Consider the following 21,868-nt stretch of genomic DNA (forward strand, 5'->3'; position numbering starts at 1 on the left):
TGCTTATGGCTAGCATTTTACCACTTGAGCCACATCTACACTTCCAGCTTTTTTCAGATAAGAGTCTCATGGACTTTTCTGTTCAGGCTGGCTTTGAACTGCAATCCTCAGATCTCAGCCTCTGGGTAGGTAAGATTACAGGTGTGAGCCCGCTAGAGGTTGCTCATGATAGTGAGTAACCTGTTGTCTATGCCCTCAGCATCATGAGGTAAGTCTGTAATTAGCTCAGGCACCAAACTGTGGTTCAGAGAAGCTAAGTGAGGTCTTCAAGACCACAGTGTAGTCCAAGATTAGAACCCACATTCAAATCCATGCTATTGAACACCAGGGTAGTATTTTCAGTGCACCTTGCTTTGAAGAGTCCAGGTGGCTGGGCTTTCTAGCCACCTGTGCTGTTCAGCAACACAATGACAGTGAAAAGACCTGTCCTGGCTCCTGTCCCCGCCAGCCCTTGCCTCTCCGGAGACCCCAAGAACGCTCTGCTAACCACTCTTTCTTTCTCTGTGTCTATGTGTCAGTCTGTCTCTATGTCTCTGCCTGTCCTTGAAGCGGGAGGTTTTCTCTTCTCTGTCTTCTGGATGTGTGTTCTCTAACCCTGGCCTTCACCACTTGTCTGTCTATCCATCTCTGTCTTTCCTGTGCCTGTCCTGGTTTCCTCTGCAGGACCCTCCAGTGGACATGGGTGGGGCCCTGGGACCAGCCCTACTGCTCGCCTGGCTCCTCAGAGCGTGCGCAGGCCCAGGGCCGGGTGAGCAGGCTGTGACAGTGGCTGTGGTGTTTGGTAGCTCGGGGCCCCCACAGGCCCAGGCTCGTGTCCGCCTCACCCCCCAGAGCTTCCTGGACTTGCCCTTGGAGATCCAGCCCCTCACCGTGGGGGTGAACAACACCAACCCCAGCAGCCTCCTCACCCAGATCTGCGGGCTCCTGGGCGCTGCCCGTGTCCATGGCATCGTCTTTGAGGACAACGTGGGCACAGAGGCAGTGGCCCAGCTCCTGGACTTCATCTCCTCCCAGACTCACGTGCCCATCCTCAGCATCAGCGGGGGCTCGGCTGTGGTCCTCACTCCCAAGGTGCCTGTCCAGCCTTCCTGTCCCCCCTCTTTTTCCTGGGGCCTACATCCTGGTGGGGGCTGAGGACCAGCCAAGTCTAGACGAGGGGTGGTCAGAATGGATGGGCCGGGCCGGCAGGCAGGACTGGAAGTGTGAGCATCAGTGTGTGTGTGTGGAGCGGGGAAGAGGGGATAGTTTCATGTTGCAACTTTTCAGGCTGTTGTCCATGTGTGTCTGGAAGAGTGGGCAGGTGGGCAACACTCCTCCAGCTGTGGTGGTCAGGTCTGTCCAGCCCTGCTGGGCAGAGACAGTTGGGGAACCGGATCGGCTGCTGTGCCCTGTGTACAGCTGGAGTTGGAAAATAAGGGCGGGTTCTGGTCCCTGGGGAGGCAGTCATGGTTCTGGCCTTAGCTGCACTTGGCCATCTTCCAGGGAGAATGTGCCCAACACATTCACTGCCGTTCCACGCCGGTCTGTGTGCTGAAGGAAGACAGTACACGCGCGCGCGCGAGCGGAGGGAAGCCTGCGTGGGCTCCACTGGGATGGGGCCTCAGTCAGATGTGATCTTTGGAGAGATGAGGCCCACTCTGAAGTCTGGAGGCTACAGGGTGTTGGGAGAGATGAAGTGAGAGGCTGAGGAGTGGGGGTCAGGAGGGGGTCCTGACCACAGGGGTGCTTTAAGTTTGGTTAAGCTTTCTTCTAAATCAGGGAGCAGTGAAGGTGTTAAAGGAAGAAAACAGATTTGATCTGCTTTAGCTGTATTAGTGCTTTCTTATGGAAGTCCCCCCCCCCCCCCCCCCCGCCACCACACCAGTACTGAGGCTTGAACTAAGGGTCTGGGCACTGTCTCTTAGCTTTTTCACTCTGCTCTACTACTTGAGCTACAGCTCCACTTCTGGGTTTTTGATGGTTAATTGGAGATAAAAAGTCTCACAGACTTTCCTGCCCAGGTTGCTTTGAACCTTGATCTTCAGATCTCAGGCTCCTAAGTAGCTAGGATTACTGCTGATGAGCACTGGGCTTGTTATAGAGAATTCTGAGCATATATGAAAAAGCTTAGTGAATCCCCATATACCCTCACTTACTTGGTGAATGTACCCCATCCTTTTCCTTACCCACGTCTCCCTCTTCTGTGTTAAGCTGAGCCAAAAGCTCACAAATCTCATAATTCTACATATGAATATTTCAATATGTATCACCAGCAGATAAGAGCTTTAAAAAATTAAACCATCACCCATTATCATGTCTAAAACATAATAAAAAATTCCTTAACTTCAACAAATATTCAGTCAGTGTTCACATTTCCCTATTGCCTCATAAATATCATAAACATTTATTTTTAAGTCTGCTCGTTTGAATTGGCAGCCAAGTCAGGTTCGTGCATGGTGATTAGTGGGTGTAGTTTCTGAATAGCAACTTCTAACCTGCTCCCTCACCTCTCCCTCTTTTAACTGCAAGTTGTCTGTTGTTTGGTCTGTAGAGTTTTCCCTGATTCGCTTTCTTTAAAAAAGACTGGGACAGTAGTAGTAGTCCGAGGGGAGGGCAGCCCTTGGCAGGGGACTGTGCTAGGTGTGTGCTGAATGTATTTGGTGAGCTTTGGTGGAATTTTCTTGCTGGAGTCTTAAGTTAGGAGAAGGCTTTCCCAGCCAGTCATCAGCTCTCAGGACAATGGTTCTCTGCTCTCTGAGCACTGGCAAAAAGCAGACCCCAGTGTTACACCTCTGAAACTCAGTCAATCTGGGCCAACACTTCTCAAACTAGCTAGCTCACACTGGAAGAAAACTGGTTAGAGCTGGTGATCAGATTCTAGACATCATCCCTAAAGATTCTGATTCAGTCAGTGGTGGGGTGCGGCTGGAGAATCTGCATTTGTAAAAAGTTCCTGGATAGTACGGATGCGTGTGGTCTGTGGCCCAGCTTGGGTGGGTGTGGGCAGGATTCCCCTGCGCATCCCAGTGGGTAGAGGGGGTAGGAATCACGTGGAGGCAGAAACGGAGGGGTTGTGGGGCAGGGATTCCAGAACGCAGAGCATCTCTTAGGCTACAGGGCAGTGGGGATGGAGAGGTCGAGGTGGGCGGGGCATGGGGGGAATGATGAGGTCGAGGTGGGCGGGGCATGTGGGGGTGGAGAGGTGGAGGTGGGCGGGGCACGGAGAGGCAGAGGTGGGCGGGACACGGGGGGAGATGGAGAGGTCGAGGTAGGCGGGGCACGGAGAGGTCGAGGTGGGCGGGGTAGGAGAATGGAGATGTCGAGGTGGGTAGGGCACGGGGAAGGGGGGAGATGGAGAGGTCGAGGTGGGCGGGGCAGGGGGGGTAATGGAGAGGTCGAGGTGGGTGGGGCACGGAGAGGCCGAGGTGGGCGGGGCACCGGGGAGGATGGAGAGGTCAAGGTGGGCGGGGCAGGAGGATGGAGAGGTCAAGGTGGGCGGGGCATGGAGAGGCCGAAGTGGGCGGGGCAGGAGGATGGAGATGTCGAGGTGGGCGGGGCACCGGGGGGATGGAGAGGTCGAGGTGGGCGGGGCACGGAGAGGCCGAGGTGGGCGGGGCTCGGCGGCCCAGGCCCGCCCTTCCGACTTAAGCCCCGCCCGCCCGCAGGAGCCGGGCTCCGCCTTCCTGCAGCTGGGCGTGTCGCTGGAGCAGCAGCTGCAGGTGCTCTTCAAGGTGCTGGAGGAGTACGACTGGAGCGCCTTCGCCGTCATCACCAGCCTGCACCCGGGCCACGCGCTCTTCCTGGAAGGCGTGCGCGCCGCGGCCGACGCCAGCTACCTGAGCTGGCGGCTGCTGGACGTGCTCACGCTGGAGCTGGGCCCGGGCGGCACGCGCGCGCGCACGCAGCGCCTGCTGCGCCAGGTGGACGCGCCGGTGCTGGTGGCCTACTGCTCCCGCGAGGAGGCCGAGGTGCTCTTCGCCGAGGCGGCCCAGGCGGGCCTGGTGGGGCCCGGCCACGTGTGGCTGGTGCCCAACCTGGCCCTGGGCAGCACCGACGCGCCGCCCACCACCTTCCCCGTGGGCCTCATCAGCGTGGTCACCGAGAGCTGGCGTCTCAGCCTGCGCCAGAAGGTCCGCGACGGTGTGGCCATCTTGGCCCTGGGCGCCCACGGTTACCGGCGCCAGTATGGGGTTCTGCCTGCTCCGGCTGGCGACTGCCGCAGCCACCCCGGGCCCGTCGGGCCAGCCCGGGAGGCCTTCTACAGGTAGGCACTTCCCCGGGCAGCCTGGGCCTGCCGGCCCCGCCTCCACCGGCGCGTGCCTGGTGCCAACTTAGGTCGCCTCTCTGCGTCTTCGTGTCCTCATCTGAAAGGAACAGACAAAATCTCCAGCACCTGGATCGTGGGGGTGACACAGGGAAATATTTAGGATAGTAATAACAATAATTACACAACAAATGACCCCACACACACACTGAAGGCAGTAGTGGGGATGAGGGAGGGCCCCGGGAAGTCTGGGGGGGATGGGACACCTGGCATCTCTCCTCCTCACAGGCACCTGCTGAACGTCACCTGGGAGGGCAGAGACTTCTCCTTTAGCCCTGGTGGGTACCTGGTCCGGCCCACCATGGTGGTGATCACCCTCAATCGGCACCGCCTCTGGGAGATGGTGAGAAGGGGGTGAGCCCGGGGGCCTTTGGTTTCCTCTTCTTCTGTTTCCCCTTGAGCCCACAGCTGAGCAAAAGTGCCTCCTGCGCCAACCCCCCACCCTCCAGCCCTCAGCTGAGATCTCCTTCACTGGGTAGCCTTCCAGATCCCTGGAGCCTGGGCCCGGCGCTCTGGGGTCCCAGAGCACACCCTCCCTTCCCTGTACTGCAGAGCACCGTTAGCATGCGGCAGCCCCTGGGGGAGCAGCCCACATCTGGCCGGCCAGAAGGACATACTAACAGCTAGAATCTGAACGCTCCATGCTTGAGGACAGATGTGTGCAAATCAGCACAGGGGCAGGAATTTATTCTGCTGTCAAAGAAGGAAACTGGGGAGTGTGGGACAGAAGACAGGACATTAGAGGTGGGCTGTTGAAGACTGAGTAGGAGCCCAGCAGGAAGGGGCATTTTGCCTGGTCTCAACACAGGGTTTTGTGTTGTTTGTTTTTTGTTTTTCTTTTCTTTCTTTCTTTTTTTTTTTTGGGTCCGGTCGTGGGGCCTGAACTCTGGGCATGGGCACTGTCCCTCAGCTCTTCAACTCAAGGCTAGTACTCTACCACTTGAGCCACAGCGCCACTTCCGGCTTTTTTCTTTTTGCATATGTGGTGCTGAGGAATCGAACTCAGGGCCTCAGGCATGCAAGGCAAGCACTCTACCACTGAGCCACCTTCCCAGCCCACTGTTTTTTGTTTTTCATGGGGCTTGAACTCTGGGCCTGGACGCTGTCCCTCAGCTCTTCAGCTCAAGGCGAGCACTCTACCACTTGAGCCACAGCCCCACTTCCAGTTTTTCTGGTGGTTAATTGGAGATAAGTCTCATGGACTTTCCTGCCTGGGCTGGCTTTGAATTGTGATCCTCAGATCTCAGCCTCCTGAGTAGCTAGGATTACAGACGTGAGCCACAGGCACCTGGTTCAGGGCTTTCTTCTTCTTTTTTAATGTTTTTTTTGTTGTTGTTGTTGTTGTAAAAATTCTGTACAGAAGGGTTACAGTTATATGAGTAAGGTAATGAGTACATTTCCTATTGAGCACTGTTATCCTCTCCTTTGTTTTTTCCCTGTCAGGGTTTTCTTCAGTGAGGTGGTAGGTGCGCTTGGGAGGGAGTGATGCGGTCACATTGGACTTGCCTGTGAGAGGGGCCTGGAGGGTGGGCTCAGGGTCTCCTGCTGAGGCTCCAGGGAAGGAGAAAGATGAGTCAGGGTCGGCCTAGGCTTCAGGAAGGAGCTGTGTGCTGCCGCAGCACGGGGGCTGCATCCAGCAGAGGACTGGGCTTGTGCCCAGTCCTTGCCCGGGACCACCCGGAGGAGGGGTAGCAGGGCTGCGGGTCCTGGGTTCAGGTCCATCATCCTTTGCAGGTGGGGCGCTGGGATCACGGTGTCCTCTATATGAAGTACCCAGTGTGGCCTCGCTACAGTACCTCCCTGCAGCCGGTGGTGGACAGCAGGCACTTGACAGTAGCCACGCTGGAGGAGCGGCCCTTCGTCATTGTGGAGAGCCCAGATCCTGGCACGGGCGGCTGCGTGCCCAACACCGTGCCCTGTCGCAGGCAGAGCAACCATACCTTCAGGTCTGGTTCTGGCATGAGCTGGGTGCTGCTGTGCAGTGTGTGCACACACATGTGTGTGCGTGTGTGTGCATGTATGTGTGTGCACGCCCGTGCACGCACAGTGCTCAGGGGGCAGGGCCTGCACTCCAGGCTGGGAGGAGCTACAGACAGGGGCTGTGGGGTGGAGAGGTGCCCTGACTCCCCGTGGTCTCTTGGTGGTGGCTGCAGCAGTGGGGACGTGGCCCCCTACACCAAGCTCTGTTGTAAGGGCTTCTGCATCGACATCCTCAAGAAGCTGGCCAAGGTGGTCAAGTTCTCCTATGACCTGTATCTGGTGACCAACGGCAAGCACGGCAAGAGGGTGCGAGGAGTGTGGAACGGCATGATCGGGGAGGTAGGCTCGCCCCCCCCCCCAGCCCCTGGCTGTCTACCTGGCCCTCTCCCCTCCTCTGCTGCTTCCAGCCCCACGCAGCTCAGCCCCCTTCTGGTGAGCCGATCCTGGAGGGAGTCACGTGACCAGAGCTGAGCTCTGAGGACCCCAAGTGGGATCAGCTGGTGGAGCTAGATGGACTTGTAGGGGACTGGGAGCCCCCAAAAGCCCCTTCTCAACCCCTGCTGGGCCCCCAGGTGTACTACAAGCGGGCAGACATGGCCATCGGCTCCCTCACGATCAACGAGGAGCGCTCTGAGATCGTGGATTTCTCCGTGCCCTTCGTGGAGACGGGCATCAGTGTGATGGTGGCGCGCAGCAATGGCACTGTCTCTCCCTCAGCCTTCCTGGGTGAGGCTCGGGTGGACAGCGGCGTGTCCGGGACAGAGGGGCTCAGGGCCTGGTGGGTGGAGCGTGGATGGAACTTGGGGTGTGCGGGCTCTGGGAGTCTCTGAGGCTGGTGGGAGGCGGGTGACGTGGATGCCAGCGTCTGAGCCTGGGTGGAGAGGGAGGGAGCTGGGACAGGTGGCGGCACCATTTAGGGGACAGAAGCCAGGATAACAGGTTGGCCCCAGGCTGTGCCGGGAATTGGGCTGTGGAGCAGGGATGGAGCCGTGGGGCGTGTGGGAAGAGATGCTCATTTCTCACGCAGTTCAGGAACCCGGCATTGTTGAGGCAGCACTGCGGTGCCAGGCCCTAGGTAGGTGCTGAGGAGAAAGCCAGGGAGCCTCGCATGCTCAGAGGGCACCTGCGGGGAGCTGTGAACAGGTGGTTGTGAGGAGAAGCTCAGAGCTGGCTAAGCAGGAGTGAGATGCCAACCCTGCCCTTCCCGCTGGGCTGCCTTAGACAAGTCACCCAGCCTCTCTGAGTGGGTTTCTCAGTTACAGAGAAGAGGACAAACCCCACTCTCTAGGATAATCTTCACAAGTACTCTCACCAGTACTCGTCCCTTCCTCCAGGAGACCGAGAGTCTCCAGGTTCTCTCTGGCTCCGTGTGCCTCCGTGTGTCCACACTGGGAGGATGAAGAATATGGCAGGAAAAAAAAAAAAAGACTAAGGCCGAAAGATCAGCCCTTCTATGGGCTAGACTAGGGGTGTGGAGGGCAAAGGAAGGCTTAGGCGGGGATGTGTGTACTTGGTCCAGGGTGGACGGAAGGAAGGAGACCGCAGATGCTTGCCCTCCATCCGGGTCTCTCCAGGGCTCTGCTGTCTCACGAATCAGGAGCCCCTTGGTCTCCATCCAAGGGGCTGGCCGGCCCACTGGTAGCTGCTGAGTGGGGGGGTGGGGGGTGGAGCTGAGGTCTCAGCCTCCTGCCTCCTTCCCCAGAGCCCTACAGCCCTGCAGTGTGGGTGATGATGTTTGTCATGTGCCTCACCGTGGTAGCCATCACCGTCTTCATGTTTGAGTACTTCAGCCCCGTCAGCTACAACCAGAACCTCACCAAGGGCAAGAGTAAGAGTTCATCCAGGTCTGGGAAGAGGGCCAGGGCAGGATGGCAGCCGTCTGGGGTCTCCAGCATCCTCCCTCTGTCCCCCAGAGCCTGGGGGACCATCCTTCACCATCGGCAAGTCCGTGTGGCTGCTGTGGGCACTGGTCTTCAACAACTCGGTGCCCATTGAGAATCCACGGGGCACCACCAGCAAGATTATGGTGCTGGTGTGGGCGTTCTTCGCCGTCATCTTCCTGGCCAGCTACACAGCCAACTTGGCCGCCTTCATGATCCAGGAGCAGTACATAGACACCGTGTCGGGTCTCAGTGACAAGAAGGTTTCTGGGCCAGCCCCGGTGGGGGGGGGGGGGACAGCAAGGGTGGGGACAGACCTCAGATGAGCAGGCATAGGATGATCAGTCTGGGAATGTGAGCTACAGATGGAGTGGGGAAATGGCTGGGTGGTGGGGTGTCTACTGAGGGACTGAGCAGCAATCACCCAGGTCCATTGGATGGCCTTAGGTAAGTCTCCCCATTTTGAACCTTTGAGTTCTATTTGTGTGTGTGTGTGTGTGTGTGTGTGTGTGTGTGTGTGTGTGTGTGTGTGTGTGTGTGTGAACTCAGTATCTGTATGCAGTCCCTTAGCTTTTTTTTTTTTCCCTCAAGGTTGTGCTCTTATTTCTTGAGCCATGGCTCTACTCCTGGCATTTTGCTGGTTAATTAGAGATAAAAGTCTCATAGACTCTCCTGCCTGGGCTGGCTTTGAATGGAGATCCTCAGATCTCAGCTTGCTGTGTAGCTAGGATTGCAGGCGTGAGCCTCCGGTGCCACAGGAGTAGCCTGGACAAGTGTCTCAGACCTTGTGCTGTGACTACGCAGGCTCAGACCTGGGGCAGGATTGTGGGGCTGAGGCTTGGGGCTCTGATCTCTGCAAGGCTGGGAAGAAGGGGCCACATGGCTGCTGTCTGCCGGCAGTTTCAGCGGCCTCAGGATCAGTACCCACCCTTCCGCTTCGGCACGGTGCCCAACGGCAGCACCGAGAGGAACATCCGCAGCAACTACCGAGACATGCACGTCCACATGGTCAAATTCAACCAGCGCTCGGTGGAGGATGCGCTCACCAGCCTCAAGATGGGGTAGGTCCCCAGCCCTGCCCCATCCTCTGCCTCCAGCCACAGATCTCTCCAGGGACCAGCCTTAGATCTGTGCCTATCTTTTGTTTTGTGTGTCAGTGAGTTTGAACTCAGAGCCTGGGTGCTGTCCCTGATCTCTTCAGCTCAAGGCTAGTGTTCTAGTTTGAGCCACAGTGCTACTTCCAGTTTTCTGCTGCTTAAGTGGAGAGAGGAGTCTCACAGAGGCTGGCTTCAAACCACAATCCTCAGATCTCAGCCTCCTGAATAGTTAGGATTATAGGCGTGAGCCACCAGCACCTAGCACTCTATACCTTTCCTATAGACCTACGGTGGGCCAGTGAGCGGGTTTGTCCTGCAGGACTCCTGGGGAGGGGGAGGAGGTCTGAAGGCAGAGTGGAGCTTGAAGCAAAAACAGATGCCCAGTGGAGTGCTAGTGGCTCATGCCTGTGATGTTAGCCATCAGGAGGCTAAGATCTGAGAAGTTCAAGGCCAGCACTGGCAGGAAAATCCAATTAATCACCAACAAAAAGCCAGAAGCAGAGCTGTGGCTCAAGTGCTAGAGCACCAGCCTTGAGCAAACAAGCTAAGGGACAGCACGTGGGCCCTGAGTTCAAGCCCTAATACTGGTGCACCCCCACACACAGATACCCACCAGAATTCAGCTTTGGTTTCTGGGTGGGGCGGGACTGTCTCTGGGTCATAGGGCCATGTAGAGGAGGGGGAGGGGTGCCTTTCCTCTGGGGCAAAGTCCTCTAGCATCTCTGAGGAGGATAGGAGGGATCCGTGCAAGGGCACCAGAGGTGGCTCTGTCCACTTGTCCCTCCTCTGTGGTACCCAACCGGGGCTCAGACCCCTGTTAGGCCCTGGGTCCGGGACCCTCCTACCTGCAGGATCCCTAGTTCTGAGGGCTCAGCCTGTTCCCAGGAAGCTGGACGCCTTCATCTATGACGCTGCTGTCCTCAACTACATGGCGGGCAAGGATGAAGGCTGCAAGCTGGTCACCATCGGCTCTGGCAAGGTCTTTGCCACCACTGGCTACGGCATCGCCATGCAGAAGGACTCGCACTGGAAGCGGGCCATAGACCTGGCCCTGCTGCAGTTCCTGGGGGACGGTGGGTAGCATCACCGTGGGGGACTGGGAAGGGTCCTGGGTAGTACCGGCCACTGAGCCGGTACTACCACCACCACCCTCTGTGTGCTCAGGGATGTCTGTAGGAGAGGCCTCTAGGGGGTGCGGGTGGGCAGGTATTAGGAGCAACTGGATGGAGACCAGAGAAGAGGGTGAGCCTGCAGGATGGAGCAAGGACCAGAGCTGGAAAGTCCCCAGGGAGCAGGGAGGATCAGCTGCTCAGGCCGTGCTGGGGGGGGGCGGGAGCGGGGGCGGGGTGGGGGGGTGTGTGGAACTGCTTTGCCTGGCCCCAAGACCCCTCTATGATCTTCCTCAGTTGAGCACCTCCTTTGCCATCCTGATATATTACCTAGAGGCCATGGACCTGCCCAGTTAAGAGCTATAGCCAGGCTGGCCTCCACAGCCGGGGTTCACAGACACAAGGGGTCCAGCCCAGCCTGCGCCAAACCTAGAGAAAGCTCTGAGTTTATAAGCGCTCCACGTTTATCAAATAAAATGCTTCCCGAGCCAGGCATGGTGGGGCATTTGTATAATCCTGGCACATGGAAGGGGTTGAATTAGGTGGATGGTATTTGAACCAAAATCAAAGACCCCCTCCAACCCCACCCCCAAAAAAACCCCCAACCCTCCAACTGTTGATTTCCTATTAAGGTGAATTCATAGTCTACTAGAGGACCACATCCAGGCTTGGCACAAAAATGGTCAATGATGAACGAATGTGAATAAATGACCAATGCCAACGCTTACCACTTTTGTTGGGGGTGGGCACAGGCAAAGGCTGGCATCCCCCTTTCCCCCAGTGGGGCTTTCCTTTCCTCTCCTCCCGTCTTGCCTCTGCTAGGCTGGATCCCTGTGTCATTTGAAAACCAACAGAATGGACCTTGGCCCTAGCTAGACCCCTTCTCTATCTGAGGTGTTGGTGAGAAATTGCTGAGCAGCAGGTGCCCCCCTCCCTGCTTCTCAGGAGAGACGCAGAAACTGGAGACAGTCTGGCTCTCAGGCATCTGCCACAACGAGAAGAACGAGGTGATGAGCAGCAAGCTGGATATCGACAACATGGCGGGTGTGTTCTACATGCTGCTGGTGGCCATGGGGCTGGCCCTGCTGGTCTTCGCCTGGGAGCACCTGGTCTACTGGAAGCTGCGCCACTCGGTGCCCAGCACCTCCCAGCTGGACTTCCTGCTGGCCTTCAGCAGGGTATGTCCCCCCCCACCTCCCCATGGAGACCTTAGCTTTACGAGTGCCCCCCTAGTAGTCAGAGCTGGCCCTGTCCCCATTTCCAGAAGTTAAATGGGGGGTCCCCCCTCCCCATGGGCCCAGCCTGGTCCTCCCTGCTGCCACTCAGCGAGCCTGATGGCCAGGCATCCCACTCCGTCTCCAAGCCGCCCCGTGCTTTGGGGGCGCATCCAGGGCCCTTAAACATCTGCTTCTGGGACTGGGAAGGCCGATGCCACCTGGGAGAGGAGGGCGTGGCTGACCCCGGTGGCCGGTCCCCCTTCCCCCTCCACCCAGGGCATCTACAGCTGCTTCAACGGGGTGCAGAGCCTCGCCAGCCCCGCGCGCGCCCCCAGCCCGGACCTCACGGCCGGCTCCGCGCAGGCCAGCGTACTCAAGATGCTGCAGGCGGCCCGCGACATGGTGACCACGGCGGGCGTGAGCAGCTCCCTGGACCGCGCCACCCGCACCATCGAGAGCTGGGGCGGCTGCCGGGCGCCACCCCCCGCCTGCCCCTGCCCGCGCCCGCCCAACCCCGGCCCGCCGCACTCGCCGAACCCCGGGGCCTGGGCGCCCCCGGGCCGGGGCCGCTCCATGCTGGTGCACCGCGCCCGGCGCCCCGCGACGCCTCTGCCCGACGTCTCCCGGCTGCCCCGCCCACCGGCCTGGGAGGCGCCGGGGCCCGGGCCGGCCGGGCCCTGCGGGCGGCGCGCGCTCCCGGAGCGCCCCCTATCGCCCACACCCCGCCACTACAGCTCCTTCCCCCGAGCCGACCGGCCTCGGCGCCCCTTCCTCCCGCTCTTCCCCGAGCCTCCGGAGCCCGACGACCTGCCGCTGCTGAGGCCCGACCAGCTGGCCCGGAGGGAGGCCCTGCTGCGGGCGGCCTGGGCCCGGGGCCCACGCCCGCGCCACGCCTCCCTGCCCAGCTCGGTGGCCGAGGCCTTCGCCAGGCCGGGCCCGCCGCCGCCGCCGGCCGCCGGGTGCACCGGCCACGCCTGCGCCTGTCCCCGCGGCCCGCCGCCGCCGCCGCCGCCGGCCTGCGGGCGCTGGGGGCGGGCACCGGCCAGGCGGCTGCCCTCCCCCTGGGAGGCGTGGCCGGACGGTGGGCAGCCCCGACGGCACGTCTGCCTGCACACTGGTGCCCACCTGCCGTTCTGCTGGAGTGCTGTCTGCCCTCATCTCCCACCCTGCGCCAGCCATCGTCCCTGGCTCCCCGGGGCCTGGGGCCACGGGGCACACGGGGGCAGGACCCTGGGGCTGAGCACGGGCTGCAGGGACAGCAGGGTGCTGCACGAGGCCCGCCGAGGGGCCTGTGTGACTCAAAGCTTCTCAGCACCGTGCACCTGGAGGCGGGTCTCCAGCCTGGAGTCGGAAGTGTGAGGTGCTGGGCTGGATCTTCTGCTTGGTCCTGCTGGAATTAGGGCACCGGCAGGTTTGGGGCTTCCCTGGCTGCTGTCAAGAAACCCTGGCCTGGGGGGGAAACGGCGGCACATGATGTCTTCCACGGCCAGCGCAGCGACCTCAGCAGGCCCAAGTCCTGCCACCGGCCAACTGTGGATGTTCTATCTTGCGAAGTCCTGTCCATCCAGCCCAGCACTGCAGGGGGCAGAGGGTAAGGATCCCAGAGGGTGTCCCGGCCCTGGATGGAGTCTGCCAGTCTCTACTCATGGCTGCTGTGGCCAGGGGGTGGGGCACAGAGGCTGGAACTTGGGAGTTGAAATGGGGCCGTTTCCACCCTTGGAGCTTGTTCTTACGGGAGTCTTGGGTCATTAAACAAACCTTTTACAACGCACTGGTCCTGGCCGCCTCATTCTGCCTGCTGGAGCCTGTAGGTGACAGAAGCATCCTGGGAATATCCCAGCCTGTAGGTGACCAGAGCATCATGGGACTATCCCAGCCTGTAGGTGACCAGAGCATCATGGGATTAGTCCAGGAGGGGCCTGGAGCAGGTGGGCAGCTCCCTCGGGCATGACTTAGCTTCAGGCGTCTCAGAGGGGTGTGGGAGCGGCTCCGGACAGCAGCAACCTTTGGTATTGGGTGGCAGCTCCACCTGTGTTGGTGCCAGATGTGACAATTGTGTACCGCGTGGAGGCTAGCCCCTCGGTCTCCTGGAAGGGAGAGCTTGGTTGGTGCTGGGGCTGTGACTCCTGCCAGGGATCCCGGGGAGTCTGATGGGGTCAGGGTGGAGAAGGCTGCAGAAGTCTGTTGTGGGGAGCCGGCCAAGCTCGTCTGGGGCGTGGCTGGCTGCATCTGTCCCATGGATCTTGGGAACCCGGTGTAGGTGGCATCCCAGCTCAGAGTGGCTCCGGCTTACCCGTGCCTAGACTTCTCACCCCTTGTTTTGGCTCCCGGTCCTTGGCTGAGCTCCCTTTCCTGTTACGCACCATTGGCCAATGGTGTGCAATTACATCAAACTCTCCCCTCCACGACTATGCCCATGAAGGGAGGAAGCATTCATCTCTGTGCCATAAACGTGGTAACCGTTACCAATCCCATCATACCCTTCTCTGAGAGCTGAGGATGTAAAGGTAGAGGCCAGACCATCCTCTAGAGAATCGAGTGGAGGAAGCAGGAACTCCTTTCCTGTGACAGAGAGGAAGGTGTATGTGGGGGTCCCTCCCTCTAGGTCCCTCTCCCATAGCTTTTGGGTTTTTTTTTTGTGCCCATCCTGGGACTTGAACTCAGGTCTTGAGTGCTGTCCCAGAGCTTCTGTGTTCAATACTAGGGCTCTACCACTTGAACCACAGCCCCAATTCTGGCTTTTTAGTAGTTAATTGGAGATAAGTGTCTCATAGACTTTCCCGCTCAGGCTGGCTTCAAATGGCGATCCTCAGAGCCCAGCCTCCCAAATAACTAGGATTGTAGGCATGAGCTATGGATGTCCAGCCTGCTTCTTGCTGGTCTCTTCAGTCTGTGAAGACCTCCTATTTGGATGGGGACCATGAAAATTGGGCTGTTTGGGTTTGATTTTAGGGGCAAGAGTAGCCAAATGGCAGGATAGGTTGCTTCCAGTTGTAGCCAGAGTCAGACCATCCCAAGAATGGGTGCCGCCCTCCTCCCCTAATATGGTTCAGGTTCTGCCCTGCCCTGAGGCTTTCCACCGGTGGGAGCCAGGTTTAGTTGATACTGAGCGACGGGTGGGTGAGTGTGGGTCTAGATGAGGGCTCAGGCTGCTGCTTTGGAAAGATTTGACTTTGGTTGTAGCCACGGGAGTGGCGGGGTTAACTGTTGACCATGGGTCCTTGGACCTGAGCCCCTCACATTCCTCAGGGTCCCCTGTGCAGCTCCAAGGAGGAGGCTGCAGCAGGTGAGGCTGGGAGGGGGTACGAGGTCTAGGCTGCTCTGCTTGCTGCCCAAGATCATTAATAACCAAGAACTGGAAAGATAATTAAGAGCCGAATGTGGAGCGGCACCTGCTGCTGGGCCAGGAGCCAGCTGCTTGTTCCTTCCCTAGGAATGGAGGGGAAGGAGTAGAGGAGGATGCTTCCTGCATCTCAGAGAAGGCTGGCCTGGCTTCCTGCGTAGAGGGACAATGCCCCTGCCTGTGCCGAACCCCTTGGGAAGCAGAAAGCCTGATAAGGGAGGAGAGGACAAGAAGCCATAGCTGTGAAAAATGTCTCCGAGAAGGCCTGACAACTCAGATTCCCCCGATGCTGCTTTTTCTTTTCGGTGGGAGGCAGGAACAGAAGTCCCGCCGTAGCAGGAGACTTAGTCTGACCCACTTCTTTTCTGCAGCTGCCCTGCTTTCCCTGGACTCTAGCTGGAAGCTCAAGTCCACACTAGCTTTGTTCAGGAAGCCAGGAGAGAGACTTTGAAGAGACAGAGTTCAAGTTTGTTTTTTTAAGTCCACCTCCCCCCACCCCCACCGAAATCTTGTAGATCCTGAACCAATCAGGTTTGTTTCCTGGTTTGAATTACAGCAGGTGTTGGCCATGAGAACTCTCTCCTCATTAAGCTATGAAACCAACTATGAACCTGGAGTCCCAAAGGAGACCTGGGCTAGAAGCCCAGGGAGGGCAACGAGCGACGAGGGAGACTTACATTGGTAAACAGCAGCTTTATTGCACACTTGTGCCAGGCACTGAGCTCAGTCTTTTATGGTCTGATTGTCCAGCACTAGGTGCTTTGCAGAGAGAGACCACAGAGGCTTTGGCCTCTCAGGTCTGATCGCCAGATGCTCACACAAAGCACCCAACACCGTACCTGCTACACAGCAGCCCTCACAAACATTTCCCCGTGTGCCCAAGGCCCCAGGGGCCGAGAAGCAGTGGCAGCGCCTACTTGTGGCCCAGGATCTTGGAGCTATTTTCAGTGGCTCTTGGCTTGTCTGTCTTGCTTGGGCCTCTGACCCCTGGGACAGGTTGAAATCTGGGCCTTTCTTGTGCCCAGGACTTGGGCACTGCTAGCCACTTGACCCCCCCACCCTCCCCGGTTTCCCATGAGGCAGCAGCAGAAGCATGCATCCCGTGCTCTTGACATTAGCCTGTTGCTGAGGCCGCTGCTGGCCTCCTGTAGTGAGCACAGTTGTGCGGCCTGACCTGGCCTGGTGCCTGCGCCTCCCAGCCCATCAGCCGCCATCTGCCCCATCGCCTGGTGCCTGGTGAGGTGCAGCCGGAGCCGCTGGCACGGTTCTGATGCTCAGGTAGGGTCTGGTGCTTCCCACTGAGGCAGGCACAGAGCGTTTACTCCCACCTTGGCCTGGCCTGCCCCGAGGCCGGTCCCTGCTGTGGACAGTGGCAGCTGATGAAATTTAAGATCTCCTCCATGGTGACACTTCTTGTCCTCTCCACACTGACCCCCAGGGACTCCCTGCAAAGGGAGCCAAGACCTCCCCAGCCACGTCACCAAGTTCACGTACCCACGTGCAGCTGACTGCTTTGATACCACACAGAAAGCAAGTGGGTCGTATTGTGGGGGGTCTTCTTCCCCGTGTCCCCTAACCCACCTGACCTGGGGAGGAAGGTGTCTGACCTCATCTGACCTCTGGCAAGACACATGGAGACCGAGGAGCACAGGAACCAGTCTCTGCTGGCAGGTGGAGGGAAATGTGTGTGCATGCGCACGAGCGCACGGCCGTGGCTGGGCCGGGCGCTGTAGGTGGCTCCAGATTGTCACATACATCAAGCTGGGCTTTATGATGCTAATCATCTTGATTCCAAAATTTGGTTAGGAGTGAGGGGTGGCGGGATGATTTAATTTGCTTTGTCCTTAAGCAAGATAGAGCATAATTGGAGAAGGGTAAGTACAGATGTTTTAATTGAGTTCTCAGCACACCGCGGAGCAGCTTCAGGGAGGGCCTGGGCACAGGGGGAGGGTGAGCATGGCTTCATTACTCTTGCTTGCCGCGGCGGCGCCCACCTAGCTTGGACCAGAGCAGGGCAGGGCCTCCTGGGAAGATGGGGTGATGGCGGGTGTGTATGTGTGTGTGTGTGATGTGGTGGTGCGTGTGTATTTCACTGGGATGGGTAATGACCTTATGGGGGGACAGTGGTGGGGACTGCAAAGGTGACACGGTGAGGCAGGCTGCGGTTGATCGCGCCCCGGGGTCTCTTCGAGGTGTGGATGTTGAGGGCAGAGGTGGGAGGTGGGGGCGCTGCCTGCGGATTCTGGTCTTTGCAGCTCCCCTCATTCCCAAGGTGGGGGGGAGGGCACCCAGCCTCGTGGCACTGCCCCAGCTTTAAATGTGAGGTGAGATGTGAGGTGGGAGGGGGAAGGTGGTTTTCCTCAGGAGTGGGGAACAAGGCACTGAAATCAAGAGGAGGAACGGGCACCGGAGGGCCCCCAAACTCCCCAGAGGCGGCTCCCCACCCCCAGGGCCGAAACAGAAGGCACATGGCAAATGCGGAGTTTGTTCGTCACCTGTGTCACCTGTGCTTGGGAGGCAGGTGCGTGCATGATTGGGAGGGAGATGGTGGGGGAGGGGCGGGGGGACTGGCCTCCTCCTATCTCACAGCAGCCGGAGGCAGTGTGGACAGCGAGCACCCACAGTCAAGTCCGTGGGGGTGCCCCTTTAGTGTTGGGGTACAGCGTTGAGGCAATCTGGGCTGATCTACAGGTGCCCAGGGCACAATGCCACGGGGGGGAGGGGAGCAGCTCCTTACTGTGGGAGGCCCCAAGGACTCCCCATTGTGGGGTGGCCAGGGAGCAGGGAGTTCCGCTCAGGGGCACAAGCCAAGGATGTTAAGCCAGCTTACGGGCTGCGGGGTGCCCTGAGGAAGGCACAGTCCATGGCCTGCTGTCCGCGAGTTGGCACCACAGCAAGGGCCCTCACAACTCTAGTCTAGAAATTCTGAGGCCAATTAGCACGTCCTGTTCTTGTCCCCGGGGTGCGCCAAGCCCTCCCCCAGGAGCAGCATTTAGCCACTCTCGGGCCTGGCAGGCAGCTGGGCCCGGGCGGTTCCCGGCAGGCCACGTTAGGATGGCCAGAGCCTGGGCTTTGAGAGGCAGCGGCTACTCGAGTACAGACAAGGACGCAGGAGGGAGCGGGGAGGGAACACCGAGGCTGGCATAAATAGCAGCAGTGCCAGCACTGCGTCTCCACCACAGAGGAGCCTGCCTGGAATGGTGGGGTGGAGTGGGGCGGGGGGGTGCATCCTGCAACCTAGGAGCAGCCACGGGCTGCCCTGCTGGGCGAGACCGAGGACAAGACCGGGAGAGTCCTGGGAGGGAAGGGGACCATCGCGGAATGAGCCGGATGGCCATGGCATCTTGCTCGGTGGTGGGGAAGGCCAGGGCTGAGGTCCCAGCCCCGCTGCCATCAGAGCTTCGTCTCACTGAGGACAATGTTGGCTGTGACAAAGAAGAAGCAGGAGAAGGCCCAGAGCAGCACGAAGCCCACCCAGAAGGTGTGGCGGAACGGGGACCGGTGCCTGTTGACCGTCCCGTAGCCGAAGGCCAGCTGGGTGTCCTTGCGGCAGTGGTACACCAGGAAGGCGGGGATCACGTACTGGATGCCGGTGCCCGCGTAGGCTCCGGTGATGCCCACCAGGGACTCCAGGTCGTGGGTGCAGAAGGCCACCAGCACGGGGGGCGCCAGGGTGATGGTGGGGAACACCACGCGGTCCACCACCCACGGGTAGGCGCCGCCCTCCCGGTGGAAGAGCGTTTTCCAGTTGTTGCGCAGGGTCACGGCGATGATGGGGAAGTTGGTGCTGATGGTGAAGACGGGAAAGAGGCCCAGGAAGAAGCGGACGGCGGCCAGCCTCACCACGTCGCAGCGGGCGAAGTTGAGGGTGTACATGTCCTGGAAGCTGTCGCCACGGAAGCAGAAGATGGCCGTGAAGGAGAGGAGCCCGTAGAAGGCCAGGATCAGCACGTAGTCCAGGAACACGAGGCGCGTGAGGTGGCGTTTGGAGGAGACGGGCGTGACGAGGGACGGCAGGGAGTGCTGGCACATGAAGGAGTAGACGCACACTCCGAAGAGGTTCCGCACCCCGGAGAGGTCGGCCAGGGGCGGGTGCCCCTCTCCTTGCCCCTTCCCGATGCGGACCAGGGCCAGAACGATCATGATGGCAAAGGCTGCAACACAGGACGGGAGGAGTCAGCCAGTGGGCGCGGAAACTTCCTCCTAGGGCAGCTCTTGGTCTGGGGGAGGGGGGTGGGGGGTGGGAAGGGGGATGTGGAAGAACTGGGGCCCAGTGAGGCAACTGTCACCTGCAGGTTCACGCAGCCCCAAAGCCCCATGGGGGCAGGCCCACCATGGCTGTGCCACAGAACCTTCTCCCTGTCCTGTTCAGAGCACCTGGTCCCTCTGGGGGAAAAAATGACACCAAATAGCTCATGGCTGTCCTTTGGAGCCTGGTGGCCTGGAAAGGATAGGGGATTTCCTACCGAAGCAGAAAGGGACCTGTGAGCCTCACTGTTCAGACCCATCAGACTCCACTGCTGATGGGAGACCAGGCTGGCTTCATCTACCCGCCTTGTGCAGTGGTCTTTTCGGGGGAGGCTGGCTCAGCAGCCTGTCCCGGGAGGTGGGGGGAACACAGGCAGGCATGGCTGGGCACTGTACCCACACAGCTGGGGTTCAGGAAGAACGGAACCATCAATGGACAAGCATTCCTGACAAGCAGAGAAGTGCATTTTCCAGATCTTTTCTAGCTGCTGTATCTGCTCTCCAGATTACCCAGAGGTGTTTGACACACAAACACGGTTCCAGGAGAGCCTGTCTCCGTTCTGGATTTCCAACCCTCACTGAGTCTGCTTAGAGCAGATCTGATGGTGCCGCTAGCCTGGGCCCTGAGGCCTCGGGGGAAACCACAGGGATACAGGATGCTTCTTGGAGCAGTAGAGAGGAGTGGGTGAGCAGGGAACGGCACACAGTTCAACCCTTCCCGTCAAACCCCAGCAGAGGCTTGGAGATCTTCTCCAGGGATGGCGTCAGGGGACCGCCACCCCACTATTCTCTTTGGGAGATGACAACAATCCCCGGATCCTGGGAGGGGTCATTCTGGTGGACATTCCATGGGGAGTGTCCTCCCACCGTGACATTTGGAGTGGGACGGGATCATCTATTACTTTTAATCGCTGTCAGGGACAGGAGGGGCGGGGGAGGCGCGGGAACAGCTCTGTGAAAATTGCCAATAAAGAAGATGATCTGTGTCTGCCTTTCACGGGCGCCCGTCCTGCCACTCTCGGGCAGCACAAATCTTCCTGGCTGGGAAGTAAGGAGACAGGGCGACCTAGTTCCTCTCCCGCTTGTATGGGAGATTCGTGGGTTGGGTAGCGTAGTGGGTATAGCAAAAAGACCAGAGTGTGAGAAGGGCCAGTCCCGCAGGAGGGGCACTGGACGGGGTGTGGGGACAGTGGCTGGCTGGAGGTGGAGGGCCGGGCATCAGGAGGGCTTCAAGGCCACAGAGCAGGAGCTAGGGGCACCGGGAGGCTGCGGCAGGCAGCTGTGTGGCTGTAGGTAGGGCACTGGGTCAGGGTGATGGGGGGGGGAAGGGGTCAGTGGCTACCAGTCAAGTTTCAAATCTTCCTCTGCCACAACTGCTTGGGGTGCTATCTCTGACTTGCCCTGCTCAAGGCTCTGGCACCAATTTAGAAAGAAGCCAGGGGAGAAATCCTTCAGTGTGTGTCACCTGACCTCAGCCTTGGGCCCCTGGGTCCTGAAAGCAGACAAGAAAGCAGAGCTGTGTGACCAGGATGTGTGCAGCTCATTACCTGGGATGCTGGCTCCTCTTCCACTCCCCTGCACCCCTACATCGCTAAGAGGCCACAGGAAAGGCAGTGGAACGGATTGCTTACCGAGAGCAGCCATCAGGCAGCCCTGGTGAGGGCTCCATGCCAACAAACCAGGTATGAGTAAGTTCTCAAAGCCACAAGACTTGTTTTGTGAAGCACACAACTGTCCCTCCGCTCCCACACACCTACCAATAGTGAGTCCTCTGGAGGACCTGCATCTTTACTTCACTGAGTATGTGGGGGTATTTTCTAGAACCTTCAGGATGGCCTACGAAGCCATGGTTACTGTAGACAGACACATGTCAGAATTCTCTTAGCTATATCTATGTTTAACCTGATAACACTTCCACCTGGTCGAGACAGGTTCTCTTAAATTTTGTCATCAAAATCTATTTTCTAGCCAGGTGCTGGTGGCTCTCGCCTGTCATCCTAGCTACTCAGGAGGCTGAGATCTGAGGATCACAGTTCAAACCCAGCCCGGGCAGGAACATCTGTGAGACTCTTTTTTTTTTTTTTTTTTTTGTCGGTCGTGGGGCTTGAACTCTGGGCCTGGGCGCTGTCCCTCAGCTCTTCAGCTCAAGGCGAGCGCTCTACCACTTGAGCCACAGAGTCACTTCCGGTTTTCTGGTGGTTTATTGGAGATAGGAGTCTCATGGTCTTTCTTGCCCGGGCTGGCTTTGAACCGCGATCCTCAGATCTCAGCCTCCTGAGTAGCTAGGATTACAGGCGTGAGCCACCAGCGCCCGGCTGAGACTCTTATTTCCAATTAACCACCAAAAGGCTAGAAGCAGAACTATTGCTCAAGAGGTAGGGAACCAACTTGAAGTGAAAAAGCTAAAAGACAATTATAACAGAATGCCTTATGGAAATGGACATATACAGTTAAAGTAGAGCACCAACCTTGAACAGAAAAGCTAAGCAAGAATATGAGGTCCTAAGTTCAAGCCCCAGCACTGCAACTAAAAACTATTATATAACCATCACTGGTCACTTCAAATTGTCCATCATGAAGGACCCCTCCCGTCAGCCTAAATCAGCTAGGTGGAGGAGAGGCTTTGTGAGCCGCACCTGGCGGGGGTGGGGTGGGGAAGGTGGGGAGGGCGGCTCCTTGAGCCTGGCTCCA

At 58.7% G+C, this 21,868-nt stretch overlaps 2 protein-coding genes across 4 annotated transcripts in view; one reads left to right on the plus strand and one right to left on the minus strand.

Annotated features, from left to right (window-relative positions):
* Nucleotides 1-590: 590 nt before the first annotated feature.
* On the plus strand, nt 591-13,334 carry Grin2c (glutamate ionotropic receptor NMDA type subunit 2C). The gene is made up of 12 exons (XM_069993063.1): nt 591-1,071; nt 3,645-4,243; nt 4,532-4,646; nt 6,038-6,249; nt 6,457-6,622; nt 6,856-7,009; nt 7,986-8,111; nt 8,197-8,426; nt 9,064-9,224; nt 10,146-10,333; nt 11,315-11,547; nt 11,863-13,334. The coding sequence occupies exons 1-12, from the start codon at nt 679-681 to the stop codon at nt 12,943-12,945; spliced, it is 3,660 nt and encodes a 1,219-aa protein (XP_069849164.1). The 5' UTR covers nt 591-678; the 3' UTR covers nt 12,946-13,334.
* Nucleotides 13,335-16,804: 3,470 nt separating this feature from the next.
* Tmem104 (transmembrane protein 104) overlaps nt 16,805-21,868 on the minus strand; it is a 55,667-nt gene continuing 50,603 nt past the window's right edge. For all 3 annotated transcript variants that reach the window (XM_069993065.1, XM_069993064.1, XM_069993066.1), the window contains one exon: nt 16,805-19,083. In XM_069993065.1, the coding sequence (XP_069849166.1) occupies nt 18,323-19,083 (761 nt within the window). In that variant the 3' untranslated portion in view covers nt 16,805-18,322. The remainder of the gene's footprint in view (nt 19,084-21,868) is intronic.

This window comes from Dipodomys merriami, unplaced genomic scaffold (assembly GCF_024711535.1).
Source record: "Dipodomys merriami isolate MVZ:Mamm:240054 unplaced genomic scaffold, mDipMer1.0.p SCAF_42, whole genome shotgun sequence".
Taxonomy (NCBI): Eukaryota; Metazoa; Chordata; class Mammalia; order Rodentia; family Heteromyidae; genus Dipodomys; species Dipodomys merriami.